This window comes from Balaenoptera borealis (assembly GCF_965194805.1).
Source record: "Balaenoptera borealis genome assembly, chromosome: 5".
NCBI lineage: Eukaryota > Metazoa > Chordata > Mammalia > Artiodactyla > Balaenopteridae > Balaenoptera > Balaenoptera borealis.
The window spans coordinates 136,660,301-136,676,682 of NC_138862.1; the positions used below are offsets into that span (position 1 = coordinate 136,660,301).

Sequence of the window (16,382 nt, forward strand, 5' to 3'; positions counted from 1 at the left end):
TGAGTGGAATAGGCTGCTTAGTTGGAGAGCTGGATCGTGTTCTGAGTTTAACTCTTACACTTCTCTGCTAGTCATCACCTGTACATTTGGGGAAGATTGTGTGCTGGAGCGGCCTTCTTCAAGTTGGGAGGTGGGGGGGGCATCTTTTTAATATGGAATGTTTCCCAGCAGTTGGACAGCTAATTTGCTTCGACTGACGGTCAGAGAACCGTTTAGAGATTATCCGGATTGAGATGAGCGGCAGTTGGCATTCACGGCACTGTCAGCCCTAACAGAGCAGAGAATGGTGGGGAGACCTCAGGCACCTGCCACCTAGAGGCAGCTGGGGGCTTGTGGGGGCTCTGGGCCCAAGTCTCTTGGAGAATCTCCCATGGGGGTGCAGTCTGATGGCCCTGGCAGCTGGCCTCCAGCTCCTCAGGTACCCAGCACCCTGCTGTGAGTGGAGGCCTACGAAGAGGGAAGCCACTGTAGCCACAGTACCTGGCATAGTGCTGACATGACAGAGGCACTCAGTACCTGTTTCATTGAGTAGAATAAATAAGTGTTACTCCCACTGTGGACAAAGAATGTCGCCTGCCCATTTCAGTAAACAAAGGATATTGGGGCCATCAAGCCATCAGCCACTGTAGCCACCACCCGCCATGGTGCGCCCTGAGGGGATTCAGGATGGAGAAAAGCAGGATACTGGCCCTAGATAGCCAAGGTGCATATCAAAGGAATGATTTCAATAAGCTCAGACTCTTGCATCTTCCCATACATAGAGAAGCACTAAATTCATTAACTTGAGGTGTCTGGTTTTTCTTTAATTAGCAGTAATCTTTTGATGGTCGATTACCTGGGTTTTTTTCTTTTTTGCAGAAACTCCTATATGTCCTGGCTCCTCCCTTACCTCTTTGGAACAGTATCTCAGAGCTATCTGAGAGGCTGTATCCTAGACTTAAGTCCTCAGTTAGTCCACAGAATAAAGCATAATTCTCAACTTTTAGGTTGTGTATTCTTTTTCACTCGACACCTCTTCTGTGGCTGGTTACCTGTACTGCCTTGGATGAGTCCCTTTGTAAAGTAGGAACAGTGATGATATGCAGATAAGGCCTGTGAAAATGAGAACTTGCCTCACCTGCTACTTCTTAACTAGACCCAGAACTTAACTTGTTAGTGTCTAAAATGTCTAGTGTCATTGCTTTTCACCGACACACTTTTTTTCAACAAATTAAGTAATCTAAGAGGTGGCTCTTTTCCATTTTTCCCTTAGGGGATCCAATCAAATGAAATGGATTTCATTTTAAATCCAGCAGACATGCATTGAGTGCCTGCTGTAACCTAGCCCCGTACAGCAGTGCATGAGGCAGGTAAAGCCCCTGAGGTATATGGGGCAGGTAAACCAGAGAATGTCAGATGTGATAAACACTACGAAGGAAATAAAACAGGGTAATGGGGTCATGGGAGGTGGGAGGGTGATTTCCTATTGGTTTGTAACGTTTGGGCTGAGACTCGAATAAGGAGAAAAGCCAGCCAGCCTAGTGCACAGCATTCCTGGCAGAGGGACTGGAGAGTGCGGAGACTTTGAGGCAGGAACGAGCTCCGCGTGTTCAGAGAAGGTGATAGATGAGGGGTAGGCAGGGCCCAGGTCATAGAACCTGCTGTGGCCTTGGACAAGGAGTTGGGGTTTTATTCTCAGGACGGTAGAAGGTTTAAAGCAGGGAAATGACGTGTGGTTTACATTGTAAGTGGGTCATCTAGTGGCTCGGTAGAGCTCTGGGCTTCTGCGGTGCTTTGACACCGAGTTGGAGGCTACTGACATAGTCCGGGGAGAGATGACGGTGACTTAGGGTAGCGCTTAGAGTAGCGTGGTGGGGTTGTGGGTGGGGCTGATGGGATTCACAGGTGGGGCGGGGGGCGTACAGCTAGTGAGAGGACAGGAGACCAAGAGACTTCTAGTTTGGGATTTGAATCATTGGGGTAGATGATGGTGGTGGCACATATTTACTAAAATAGAGAAGAACAAGTTTGGAGGGGGGGATAAAGAGCTCAGTTTGGGGATAATCTGGGGTGGGAGGTAGATGGAGTTACAGATGAGACAAGATCAGCCATGAGCTTTGTCAACTCACATCAACTGTTGAATGTGGGTCATGGCTGCATGGAGATTCATTATACTATTTTTACTAGTTTTGTGTATGTTTGACGTTTTCCATAATAAAAAGGAAGAAACTTCGAGAGATAAAAGAGTTCTATGTTGGATGTTTTGTTTGAAATGGAAATTGAAGTCAGCAGTTGGGTATACGAGATTGGAGTTCACTGCTGGAGATGAAAAGTTTAAGCCACATAGAGAGGAGAGGGAGAGGGCCCGGCACTCAGCCTGGGGCGTGTCGACATCTAGAGCTCAAGCAGGGGAGGAAGGGCCAGCGGAGGAGATGGGGGAGCAGGGGCCGACGAGGCAGGCAGGCGATCAGCAGGTGTTGGTGAAGCCAGGAGGAAAAGCGTTTCCGGGAGGGAGCAGCCAACCACGTGGACGTCTGCTGAGAGGCCGTCACTGGATATAGCAGAGTGGATAGCGGGCCGCCGGAGTGGCTGGCTTCAGTGTCAGTGCATCGCTGAGCGTGAACGCCTGATGGATGTGTTGGGGAGAGGGTGGGAAATAAGGAAGTGGAGCCGGGACCATATATCCCTCTGAAATTTTTTATGTGGATGTTAGCAGAGAAAGGGGGTAACAGCTGGGTTAAGGGAGAGGCTTGTTTTAATTATTGTATTTTGAGAAGCAGCAAAGCACAGTGGTCAAGTGCCTGGATTCAGATCTCAGCTTTGCCACTTACTAGCTCTGGGACCTCAGTTTTCTCACATATAAAATGGGGATGATAGCAATACCCACCTGTTCGGGTTGTTGTGATGGTGGAATGAATGCTGTACGTGGAGTGGCTACCCCATGGTGAGCGCTGTGTGTAGGCGTTTGCTGCCGGTGTCCTTTTGTGAGGCGGCAAACCCGAACGCTTGCATGTGTTGTCATGGAGACAGGGGAGCGAGGCGTGATGCATGAGAGGGTGAAGGCTTGAGGGGGCAGAGAGCAGACTCAGCCCAGGTGGACGGGTGGGTCTTTGGGAGGAGCAGGGAGAGCGCATTGTCACAGCAGGCCGTGGTGTTGACGGCACACACCGCTGAAGAGGTTATACAGTTGACAGAGTTGTGTGGTCTTTCCTTGTCAGTAATTTACTTCAGTAAAACCATTTTCTTTTAATCAGATTCCTACTCATCAGATTGGTGTTCAGCCACAGTTGAAATCATGTCTCTGGGCCTTGGTGTCTATGTGTAAGATGACGCACTATTCTGGATGATGACTAAATTTTCCTTCACCTCTGAAATGCTCTGTGCCCCACCTGTGTTTTTGTTTCAGGTCGTCTCTACTCCTGACTTTGTCTAAATTTTTAAGCCAGCAAATGAATGAATGGGAGTGAACAGGGGAAGGCGGCCAGGTTTCCCAGAAAAAGGCCCATTTCCTGAACAGAGACTTTTGTAGCAGCAGTAACATCAAAATATTGTCCATAAAACCCTTTCAGTCAGTATGATGGCATTTCCTTTTAGATGCTGACTCTGACAAAGCATTAAAAAAGTGTGCTAGTAAAAGTTGGCAAATGTATTGTTATTTTACTGAACAGTAGAAGAGTCTAGATGTTATTTTATGGAAAACTTCATTTCCTGCCATGTGTTTTAACTTAGGACGTGGCTAGTTGAGGTTTCAATTGTGAAATCTTTTGATCCATTAAATATGAGAACAAGTACAAATGTTAAAACATACAGTTTCTCCATCATGTTTTGCTTATTCACTAAAAGTAGAGAAAGAATGGCATATAACCAGAGCCATAATCATGGCTTAATTGTATGAAATAGCTTCAGAATAAAATAAAAGACAGGGCCTTCAAAAAGATTTTGCTAATGTTTTTAATCCCCATTGCTAGAAATCTTTGTATAGTGAACAGTATTCATATTAAGAAAATAAAGTGTTAAGAGGGAGGCATGTCTTTAAAAATCATGAATTCTGCAAGGTATTTTGTGTGACCAGTTATAGCATTTTGCCCACATTATTTGGACTAATAGCAACAGGTATGGTGCCTTTTGTATTAATACCAGTAGGCGTAAAGCATCTGGGATCATTTTTGGTCATGGGGGCTATCCAGATGAAAATAGGACTTTTTCATTGGAAAGTATAACTTCTTTCCCTTCTTCATTGAATTTTTTATTTGGACATTGGCAGATGATTGTTGAATTCATTTTATGTAGTCTAGCATTTGCTGGTCAAGCATGCTCATGTTTCAGCTGAAATTCTCTGTGCCTTTCCCCACCTCCCCTGTGATTATGAATGTCATTTCCCTGTGACCAGGTGACTCTTTGGGATGTGTTTAAAGCTTATACATATCTAGTTTTTAATGAATCTGACAGATGCCCATTAAACTGTTACAAATGAAATAATCTAGCTCTTGGCTGTGTTTTTGCAGATTATTGTATTGAAAGAAAATAATGACTGTTTACAAAAACAAATGTTTCTTTTTTGTAAGCCTAAAAAAAATGAGAGTAATAATGTCATGGAGAGTCCTCTGCTGATCGTTATTACTTTGTCTTTGTAATAAGATATTTAAAACAGAGTGTGTGGCAAACAAAGGAAGATTCCTATTCTACTGAAGAAATCCCTGCCTTCCCTGACTTTTCCACAGTTTTGAACATGAATTTAGATTTTCTTTAGTGGTCCCCCACTTGCTTTTTTTTTCTTTTCTTTTCTTTTTTTTTTGTTTTTTTGTTTTTTTTGAACAACAAATAGCTCCTGAATTTCTACTAACCTTTGTTTTGGAAACCAATTTTAAGTCACTTTAAGTTAGAGTTTTCATTCATTCTGCAGATATTTACTGAATCTTAACTATGTGTTTGGCCCCATGCTTGAGGCAGAGAAGTGATCTAGATGTAAATTCTATCCAGTACCTGACCTCAGGAGGCTTGTGGTCTGTGTGTGGAAAAGATCTGTTCATGAGTATTTATATTTACATTACATGTGCTAAGTATGATAAGACAGGCGGAAAAATTTTATTGGCAGAGTTGAGAGGATGGAGAGGAGAGGGAGGACCTGGGCGGGGGGTGGTGTTTGAGCAGGGCCCGGAGGCCTGGGTGGGAGGGTGACAGGACTGAGGGCAGGTGCCTGCCCAAAGACCTCAGCGGGGCTTTGAGAGGTAGGCAGGTGTCAGGTGCCTTTAAGGACTGGCAAGTCATCCAGTTTGGCTGGTAAACCAGGAGGAGCTCAGGCTGGTATGAGTTACCAAGGCCTCTGAGCATTTTGTTTGTAGTTGAGAGTTAGGGAGCCCTTGGAGGGTTTTGGGCTGGTGAGCAACTCGGTGAGGTCAGAACATTAGGAATATTCGCCTGTTGGCTGTTTTGAGAGAGATAAGGAGGCTGAGGCAGAAATTCAAGTGAGAAGAACAGAGTTCTTGGCTTAGGATGGTGGTGGGTGAGCAAGGGGAGGAAGAGGCGTGAGCTGAATTCGTGGAACTGGCCTGTGTTAGCAATGAACCAAAGACTGTGTGTGCAGGTACCAGTCGATCATGGATTTGACTTGCTGACTCCAAGGTCGATCCAGAATCGAAACCCTGGTCGTGAAAGGCGGCTGCTTTTGCGGGGCCCTCTGAGGGCAGGAGCAGCCTTCTCCACCTCTGCACCTCCAGCGCCAGGCACCAAGCTCAAGAAAGGTTTGTGGAAGGAATGAATATGCTGGGTTTAGTTGTGCACATCAGTGAGTTTGCCATTGGATCAGGACTTTCAGGTGGTCAAGGGCCAAGCAGACCTGGGTGTGAATCCTGGCACGGCCATTCCTGAGTGATCTTGAGCAAGTTACTGAACCTTTCCATTTCCTCATCTGCAGAATGGAGGGTAACAATACTGTCTCTCGGGATAGAACATGGTTATTCATATTAGCTGAATGAATTAATGCACATAAAACATTTAGCTCAGCACCTGGCATACACCTGGGATAAACGCTCCTCAGACGTTGGCTGTTTTTACAGGGACGTGTAGATGTGAGCCTGTGATTGGCAGGAAAGTAATGGTGAATTGGGGTGGAGGGTTCGTAGCTTTGGCAGTGCTTGAGGGCCTCAGCCCGGAGGTGAAGAGGGAGCAGGAGTGAGGCAGTTCAGAGGAAGCGCCTGGTAAGGAAGTGGGAGGAGGAGCGGAGAAGGGGCAGGAGGACCAGGTCAGAGAGGCAGGAGGGCACCGGGAGAGTTCAGTGTCAGCTGTCCCAGGCAAGGAGGGTGCTTCAGGATGGAAAGGAAGTAGGAAGCATCAAATTCAGAGAGACCAGGGAGGCTCAGAAGGGAGGCTGAGAACTGAGGCTGGATGTTGAGTTTGGTTGTTCGGCAAGACATCCACCAAGCTTGGGAGAAGTCACAGGAGAGCGGAAGCCAGGTTTCCCATGGGTGCAGAGAGCATCAAGGGAACAGGGAAGGTTCTGTCGGATAAAGAAGTATAAATAGAGGCCAGTGTTAAAGGCAAGATTTCCAGAATAGCTTTTAAAGACAGTATGGCTTTTAAGTTTGTTCTAGCAAAACAATGAATAGGCTGTGGTACCAAGACCACCATGCTTTATAGTCTGTATTGTCGTCCATGAGATGTTCTCCCTGGGGTGTGCGGTGCTTGGTCTGCGAGGCCCTGCATGGCGGCACTGGTGAGGTGGCATGTGCGATCGTAAATGGATAAAGTGTGAGATTTCTTGTAATAACAAATAAATACTGATAAATTCATTATAATTAATGCAATAAGATACATTAAAACAGACACTTAATGAGCACTTACTATGGGCCAGCAGCGTTATGTGCGCTTTGCATATGTTGTCTCCTTTAATCCTCCCACCAACTCTGTGAGGTACAGGTGCTGTTTTTCTCATCTCCCAGCTGAGGCGGCCTAGGGTCACACGTGTGCCCAGGGTCACACGGCTGGTAAGTGGTGGCACCAGGCTTCAATACCGAGCAGTCTAGCTGTAGAGCCTGTGCTGTTAAAAGCCGTACTCTGCTGCTTCCTTTTTGCTGCTGAATTGTTGAGGATGAGCAGTTAGCATTAGACATCATGTCTGATGAGTCAGGGGGTCTAGAGGGGCAGGTTGAACGTGGAGGAAAGGCTGGTGGGAGCTGGTGAAGCAGTGTTTCATGCAGGGCGAGGGTGGGGCCAGGCTCAGAGGCTCCAGAGCGGATATTCACCCGACTTGCTCTCAGGGAGAGGAGGAGAGAGAGGACTGGCAAAAATACAGAGGAAGAGAGGCAGGGGATTTTACAGGAGCAAGAGAAAGGGAGAACATTTTAAGAGGTTTGTTGAGGTAGCGAGAGAGACCATCATCATCTGGAGAATTTTCCTGTGGATTTTTAAGAATTGTCTCCCACTGATAGTTTGACTGGACTTGGTCCTATTGGAAAAAAGGGGCTAGGGGAGCTAGCATTAGGGTGGGAGGCTCACTGACCTCAACAGATTCCCAAGGCGCCCCCTAATGGAGCTGTGAAGGTAACACAGTCAAGGAGAAGGACTGTGTGTGGTCACCTGCTACTGATTTGGTTTGCTGCCAGAAGTGGAGCTGAAGGGCAGTAGGTGGAGGAAAGAGTCATATTGTCTTTTCTCTCCTGTTGTGAAGAAATCCCAGGTTTGGGAGGAAGAGAAACCCACAGGCGGAAGAAACAAGGAATGTAGGAAGTAGAGGCCTTTGGAATTTGAGGGGTGTTGGAGGCATGGATGTCACTGAACTGAAGAGTACCTGACTCAGACCTTTTTAGGATTTCCTAGAAATCAGATACATCGTTTAAAATAGTGTTTCTCCAACGATCTGTAGCAAAGGGCCGTTTTTGTTGTTTGAAGGTTGTGAACTGTTTATATCTTGTAAAATATAATAAAAGATGAATTAGAAAAAATAAATGAAGAAAACAAAAGCACAAGGAGTACAAACCCAATTTGTTGTCTGTTATTAGATTAAACAGGCACACAATTTACTCTGTGAAAATTGCTTAAAAAAAAAAAGTTTTCTAAGTGCTTGCTTTTAATTTCTGAAGTCAGCTTGGCGTGGGCTTCTGGTGGGCTCAGAACAAACACGGGCTTGTGGCTGACGGTCTCATTTGCGTGCAAAACGCCGACAGAGCAGTCAGGCTCCAGGCAGGGCTGCACGGGGCTCCGGTGCCCCGGCTCTTCCCCAGAGCACCCAGCCTCGTGCGTGGCACACACCGCACGCTCCACAAATACACGCTTGTTAAACGGTCCCTTTCAGAGGTGAGTTTTGTATGCAGAATAAAATTCTCCCAAAATAATTAAAATTTGTTCACCTGGTGGTAGGCAGAATTCTAAAGCAAAGTGTGCTTTACCTTGTTTTGCAATTTTCAAAACCCACATCTTTGTAGATTTAAAAAAAAACCAAAAACCTACCTACCAGAAAGCCACAGTTTGTTCCTGAGTTGTGGGCACCTAACCTCAGCCACTGTGGTCTTTTGGCTCCAGGTCGTGTCAGCAGCTAAGGTGTGTGGAGCAGCTGATGAGTCCCCGTCTGTGAAGAGGCTCCGCCTGCTTGTCGCTGATAAAGACTTTTCTTTTAAAGCCGGCCAGTGGTAAGTGGCTCTTCTGTTTCCTAAGTGTGTGTGTGTTCGAGGTGCCATCAGATACAAGAGCTTGTTTTTCCTTCTGGAAAGGACTTCTATGGCTACTGTTTCTCCCAGGGAGTAGGAATTCTAGAGCGTCTCCATTCGGCCTGAGCCTCTTTTTGGCATGGAGAATCTGATTCATTTCCTATCCTCAGCTCACCTTGGTTTTGAACCCACGACCCTCTCAGTCATAGATGAAAATTGCTGCCTTGAGTTTTCCAGATTGAAACAAAGCAGCTAGTTGTGGTCCGAGGACCCAACGGCTCTGATAATTATATTCTGCAGGAATGGCTGCTAATAGAATGCACTACAATAATCTAATCTGCTTCAGTTATGTGTTGCTGGGGGTTGATACACTTTTTAAAAAATTTTTATTTTATTTATTTATTTTTTATACAGCAGGTTTTTATTAGTTATCTATTTTATACATATTGGTGTATATATGTCGATCCCAATCTCCCAGTTCATTCCCCCTCCCCCCCTTGTTGTCTGCATCGTTTGTTCTCTACACCTGTGTCTCTATTTCTGCCTTGCAAACCAGGTCATCTGTACCACTTTTCTAGATTCCACATGTATGCGTTAATATACAATATTTGTTTTTCTCTTTCTGACTGACTTCACTCTGTATGACAGTCTCTACGTCCATCCACATCTCTACAAATGATCCAGTTTCGTTCCTTTTTTATGGCTGAGTAATATTCCGTTGTATATCTGTACCAGATCTTCTTTATCCATTTGTCTGTTGATAGGCATTTAGGTTGCTTCCATGACTTGGCTATTGTAAATAGTGCTGCAAGGAACATTGGGGTGCATGTGTCTTTTTGAATTATGGTTTTCTCTGGGTGTATGCCCAGTAGTGGGATTGCTGGGTCATATGGTAATTCTATTTTTAGTTTTTTAAGGAACCTCCATACTGTTCTCCATAGTGGCTATATCAATTTACATTCCCACCAACAGTGCAAGAGGGTTCCCTTTTCTCCACACCCTCTCCAGCATTTGTCGTTTGTAGATTTTCTGATGATGCCTATTCTAACCGGTGTGAGGTGATACCTCGCTGTGGTTTTGATTTACATTTCTCTACTAATTAGTGATGTTGAGCAGCTTTTCATTTGCCTCTTGGCCATCTGTATGTCTTCATTGGAGAGATGTCTATTTAGGTCCCATTTTTGGATTGGGTTGTTTGTTTTTTTAATATTGAGCTGCATGAGCTGTTTATGTGTTTTGGAGATTAATTCTTTGTCCGTTGATTCGTTTGCAAATATTTTCTCCCATTCTGAGGGTTGCATTTTGTCTTGTTTATAGGTTCCTTTGCTGTGCAAAAGCTTTTAAGTTTAATTAGGTCCCATTTGTTTATTTTTGTTTTTATTTCCATTACTCTAGGATGTGGATCAAAAAAGATCTTGCTGTGATTTATGTCAAAGAGTGTTCTCCCTATATTTTTCTCTAAGAGTTTTATAGTGTCTCATCTTACATTTAGGTCTTTAATCCGTTTTGAGCTTGTTTTTGTGTATGGTGTCAGGGAGTGTTCTAATTTCATTCTTTTCCATGGAGCTGTCCAGTTTTCCCAGCACCACTTATTGAAGAGAGTGTCTTTTCTCCATTGTATATCCTTGCCTCCTTTGTCACAGATTAGTTGACCATAGGTGTGTGGGTTTATCTCTGGTCTTTCTATCCTGTTCCATTGGTCTATATTTCTGTTTTTGTGCCAGTACCATGTTGTCTTGATTACTGTAGCTTTGTAGTATAGTCTGAAGTCAGGGAGCCTGATTCCTCCAGCTCTGTTTTTTTCCCTCAAGATTCCTTTGGCTATTCGGGGTCTTTTGTGTCTTCATACAAATTTTAAGATTTTTTTGTTCTAGTTCTGTGAAAAATGCCATTGGTAATTTGATAAGGATTGCATCGAATCTGTAGATTGCTTTGGGTAGTGGAGTCATTTTCACAATATTGATTCTTCCAATCCAAGAACATGGTATATCTCTCCATCTGTTTGTGTCATCTTTGATTTCTTTCATCAGTGTTTTATAGTTTTCTGAGTACAGGTCTTTTACCTCCTTAGGTAGGTTTATTCCTAGATATTTTATTCTTTTTGTTGCAGTGGTGAATGGGATTGTTTCCTTAATTTCTCTTTCTGATCTTTCATTGTTAGTGTATAGGAATGCCAGAAATTTCTGTGCATTAATTTTATATCCTGCAACTTTACCAAATTCATTGATTAGCTCTAGTAGTTTTCTGGTGGCATCTTTAGGATTAATTATGTATAGTATCATGTCATCTGCAAGCAGTGACAGTTTTACTTCTTTTCCAGTTTGTATTCCTTTTATTTCTTTTTCTTCTCTGATTGCCATGGCTAGGACTTCCAAAATTGTGTTGAATAATAGTGGCGAGAGCAGACATCCTTGTCTTGTTCCTGATCTTAGAAGAAATGCTTTCAGTTTTTCACCATTGAGAATGATGTTTGCTGTGGGTTTGTCATATATGGCCTTTATTATGTTGAGGAAGGTTCCCTCTATGTCCACTTTCTGGAGAGTTTTTATCATAAATGGGTGTTGGATTTTGTCAAAAGCTTTTTCTGCATCTATTGAGATGATCATATTCAGTGATCTCTTGGTTATTTAGTAACGTATTGTTTAGCCTCCACGTGTTTGTGTTTTTTATGTTTTTTCCCCTTGTAATTGATTTCTAATCTCATAACCTTGTGGTCGGAAAAGATGCTTGATATGATTTCAGTTTTCTTAAATTTACCGAGGCTTGGTTTGTGACCCAAGATGTGATCTATCCTGGAGAATGTTCTGTGTTCACTTGAGAAGAAAGTGTAATCTGCTGTTTTCAGATGGAATGTCCTATCAATATCAAATCTATCTGTTCTGTTGTGTCACTTAAAGCTTGTGTTTCCTTATTAATATTCTGTTTGGATGATCTGTCCTTTGGTGTAAGTGAGGTGTTAAAGTCCCCCACTATTATTGTGTTACTGTTGATTTCCTCTTTTACAGCTGTTAGCACTTGCCTTATGTATTGAGGTGCTCCTATGTGGGGTGCATATATATTTATAATCATTACAGCTTCTTCTTGGATTGATCCTTTGATCATTATGTAGTGTCCTTCCTTGTCTCTTGTAACATTCTTTATTTTAAAGTCTGTTTTATCTGATATGAGTATTACTACTTCAGTTTTCTTTTGATTTCCATTTGCATGGAATATCTTTTTCCATCCCCTCGCTTTCAGTCTGTATGTGTCCCTAGCTCTGAAGTGGCTCTCTTGTAGGCAGCATACATATAGGTTATTTTTTTGTATCCATTCAGCGAGCCTGTGTCTTTTGGTTGGAGCATTTAATGCATTCACGTTTGAGGTAATTATCGATATGTATGTTCCTATTACTATTTTCTTAATGTTTTGGGTTTGTTTTTGTAGATCCTTTTCTTGTCTTGTGTTTCTCACTTAGAGAAGTTCCTTTAGCATTTGTTCTAGAGCTGGTTTGGTGGTGCTGAATTATTGTATTGTTCATCTCTATTTGTTTGTTCTTTAATTCTTCTAGGTCTTTGTTAAACGTTTCTTGCATCTTCTTGATCTTTGCCTCCATTCTTTTTCCGAGATCCTGGATCATCTTCACTATCTTTATTCTGAATTCTTGTTCTGGAAGGTTGCCTGTCTCCACTTCATTGTTTTTCTGGGGTTTTATCTTGTTCCTTCATCTGGTATTTAGCCCTCTGCCTTTTCATCTTGTCTATCTTTCTGTGAATGTGGTTTTCGTTCCACAGGCTGCAGAATTGTAGTTCTTCTTGCCTTGCTTCTGCTGTCTGCCTTCTGGTGGATGAGGCTATCTAAGAGGCTTGTGCAAGCTTCCTGCTGGGAGGGACTGTTGGTGGGTATAGCTGGGTGTTGCTCTGGTGGGCAGAGCTCAGTAAAACTTTAATCTGCTTGTCTGCTGATGGGTGGGGAGAGTGCCCTCCCTGTTGGTTGTTTGGCCTGAGGCGACCCAGCACTGGAGCCTACCTGGCTTTTTGGTGGGGCTAATGGTGGACTCTGGGAGGGCTCATGCCAAGGAGTACCTTCCAGAACTTCTTGAGTTTTCCAGATTGAAATAGAGCAGCTAGTTGTGGTCTGAGGACCTGACAACTCTGATTACATTCTGCAGGAATGGCTGCTAATAGATTGCACTGCAATAATCTAATGTGCTTCAGTTATGTGTTGCTGGGGGTTGATCCATTTTTAAAAGTCGGTCTTCTTTATGTCAAATGCAGAGTAAACACAGCAGTCTGAAACTGGTTATTCTAACCAGGTATGTCACAGAGCTTCCCATCCTCTCGTCTGAATTCCTGTGTCCCTCATAACTGGTCTGGGTTGAGTTGAAATATTTTGCTGAATTTATTATCAGGATCCCCCATGGGGCCCAGCCCACATCACATTCAGGACTCCGAGAGCTGGTCAGTGTGCTGACAGGGTAACAGCCCAGCTGTCCCACTGTTGCCACAAATGGCCTCACTGAGCTGGGATTCAAGTTGAATTGTAAATAAAAACTTGTATTTCCTTAGGAAAGGTGTGTTTGGGTGTCTGTTTCCTTTATTTAAATAAAGCATTCATTTCTAAATGAATTTCTGGCATGTCAATCTTGGTCGTCTTTCTTAGGAGTCACTTGACTAATTTTGGCAGTCCATCTGGAAATGTGGTTTTGTTAGAAGGAGGATGTGTGATAATAGCAAATGTGATAATAGCAAGAGTTAGCAGTCTTGTGTTAATAGTTTGCCTTTGAATTTAGAACTAGAAAACAAGATGCTGATTGCAATAATTTGCGTTTGTGAAGCAATTTACTGCAATCTTTGCACATGTTCAGTGATACATATTAAGTGAATTTGGGCTGTTTTAGGGGGGAGGGCAGCGTTTTTACCCTTCCAAACTAGTTGAGCAGTTATTACATTGAAAAGTGCAAACTTTAATTGTAATGATCTATCTTTCCACATTTCCCTTCTGGGGAAGTGTTTGTGTCCTGTGCACACCATTATCTCCCTGCCTCCAACTCAGAATTGTGCCAAGACTCTGACCCCAGCGTCCTGATTAGAAAAAGCCTATACCTTTGTTACACTGCTGCTCCCATGGTGTGCGTGCGAGTGTGTTAGCACTTGCAAACTGTAAGTTTGCAAACTGTTATCTGATAAGAAAAATGTCATCGTTCTCTGGTGATATACATAGAAATAGGGTCTCCCTGTGAGCCTCAAGATAAAATCACTCAGGGTGGGTGTCACATACGCTGTATCAGTGAATGGATTTGGTAATATCACCAATGTTGGTTCTGTCCCCCTGGGAGGCTGTATCATAGCGTCACACGCCTTGTGCTCCGCAGACTGCCTGGCCCAAAGGCTCGCTTTTCTACCTGCTGGCTCTGTGATGTGGGCGGCTTCCTTCTTGCTCTGGGCTTCCGTTTCCATGTCTTTAAACAGGGAATAGTAATATTTTTGTGTCTTGGGGTATGTCAGGCAGAGTTTGTTTTGTTTTTTGTTGTAGCCAATGCTTCACAGTCAGTTAGATCATCTGTGTTGGTGAGGCCCAAGGGACAGATTGTAACTCTTAGCTCCTCTGCCAGTTCCCCTGCAGTGAGGCTGTTGTTGGAAGAGCAGCAGACGTGCGAGGAGTGGGCGAGTGCACAGCTCCACTCCCTGTGATGCCGCCCCTCGTGTACAGTCAGTGCGAGCTCCACACCTGGGCTGTGCACAGAACACACCCCGGGGAGCAAGGCCCAAGCGTTTCTGGAGGGAGAAAGGTGTGTCTCTGACTTCGTACAAGATAACACAAGGTCTTACGCTTGCAAGTGACTGGGCTGTACTAAGAGGAGGAGGACACTGAGAAGAAAGTGATTAGAGGAGCAAGATTAGAGAAATAGGACTCTTCCCCCCGCCACCCGCTGGCAGGGCAGCTGCGCTGTAGACGGTTATAGACGGCCTCGCAGCGCTGACTCACAGGGCCACACTGAGGAAGTGCTGCGTTCCTCGATGGTGTCCTCCTCCACTGCTTGTCTGATGAGCACTGTCCTTCAGGACTCCTCTGTGAAGTCCTTCCTAATTCCTCCACCCCTAGTGGAACTGACTACTTCTTCCTCGCCTCCCCTCCCCACGCCCCACCCCCCAAGCAAGTTTTTTTTTTAAATAAAGCAGCGGCTTTATTAGTATTTTCCTGAGAAAATCAGGATCACATATGTTGGAGCTAAGAAGAAACCTGTACTAAGTACAGGTACTTCCAGACAGATCTCAAATGATGAGCGTTTTCTCTCTGCCAAGCAGATTTTTTCATAGCCCCATTAATCGTGTTTATTTGTTAATTTTCCTCCCATTTGGGAGTTTTTTGAGTGCAGGAACCAAGGCATAGTTGCATCTTTACCTGCAACACCAACCCCAGTGCCTGTTCATGGTGGGCAGATGCCGTCTGTCACGTTTGCCGAGTACGGTAGCTGACGGCTAAAGAGTTTTGGGATCTCGGGGTAAAGCATTCTCATTCGGCTGTGGTTTGTGTGCCTGCTCTGTGCTGGGCCCTGGGGCAGGATGGGGCTGCCTGGTGTGTCACATTGGATGTGGATATGTGCGCTTCACTACAGAACTAGGTCCTTTCTCTCTGCTCTTCATGTACTCACTCATCTGGGTGCTAATCCTGCAGAGGGCATTTTTAAAGGGGTGCATGTGTGTGCGCACACTTGTGTGTTTAAAACTTAATTCTTTCTTGGAAAGATGTTTTATTATTGTTTTATGTTTTATGTATTGTACATATTTTCTTAAGTCCATTCAGATGAGGTTCTTCTGTAGCATTTCCTGAAGGAGTCCTTTTAAAGGCAAAGGGTTTCCAGAGTTACTAGAGAAGAGGGATTCCCTTTCACTCACCTGAGAGAAAGGTCTTTATCACCATCAAGCAGCAGAGGGTGCTATAGTTCAGGAGATAAAGCAGCAAAAGTAGCTCAGAGATTAATTTTTTTAAACACAGAAGCTATGGAGATGCCATTTACCTCTTCTCTGAAAGCACATAGCAACTGTGTTAATAAATGTTAGCTATAGTCTTTTAAAATTTGTATCTTATCTGAAATGGAAGGGAAATTAGAGTATTCATGGGAAAGAAGGAAGTGAATAAATGCGAAAACAGCCTGGGGGCCTTTTCTGGAGCACTTCCAGTCCAGAACTGGTTTTCTAAGACTATAAAAAAATGACCAGATATCTAAGGCCAGAGATGAGAAGAGAACATCTTTTAAGGCCATACATAGATCAAATCAGGAGAGAACATCAAGTGCTTTTCGTGTAAGCCTGCTGGTAGGAAAGCAACTGGAGGGAAATGATACTATTGCTTTTTTTTAATACTATCGCTCTTTGATGGCTGAGAAACAGCTATATTGGATATTTGAGTTTCCTGGACATGGAGATGAGAATTTCCTGTGGTCCCAGTTTCTAATAAGTTTCTCTTTCCTTGTTATGTGACTAGATTTGTTGCATTTCCTAGAATCCGCCCCCCCCAAAAAAGTTTCTGTGGCGTAGAATTCAATTCAGTAGAAGGCTTGAGACTCACAAGAGTTCTCGACTACAGGAGAATGGTTAGAAGAGAAGGAAAATGAGACTCTTGGAACTTAGGAGCCCGCATCAGCCTGTTTAGTTTTTCAAATGCCAGTGAGAGAGTGTTTGTTGCCATTTATTCCCCCACACTTTTTAAAAACTTTTATTGAGATATACTTTACATATCATAAAATTCACGCATTTAAAGTGTACAGTTCAGTGATTTCTC

General features: G+C 43.8%; 1 protein-coding gene across 2 annotated transcripts in view; it reads left to right on the plus strand.

Annotated features, from left to right (window-relative positions):
- Positions 1 to 16,382, plus strand: part of OXNAD1 (oxidoreductase NAD binding domain containing 1) — a 54,652-nt gene that overhangs the window by 18,738 nt on the left and 19,532 nt on the right. For both annotated transcript variants that reach the window (XM_082392803.1, XM_082392804.1), the window contains one exon: positions 8,497 to 8,603. In XM_082392803.1, the coding sequence (XP_082248929.1) occupies positions 8,497 to 8,603 (107 nt within the window). The remainder of the gene's footprint in view (positions 1 to 8,496; positions 8,604 to 16,382) is intronic.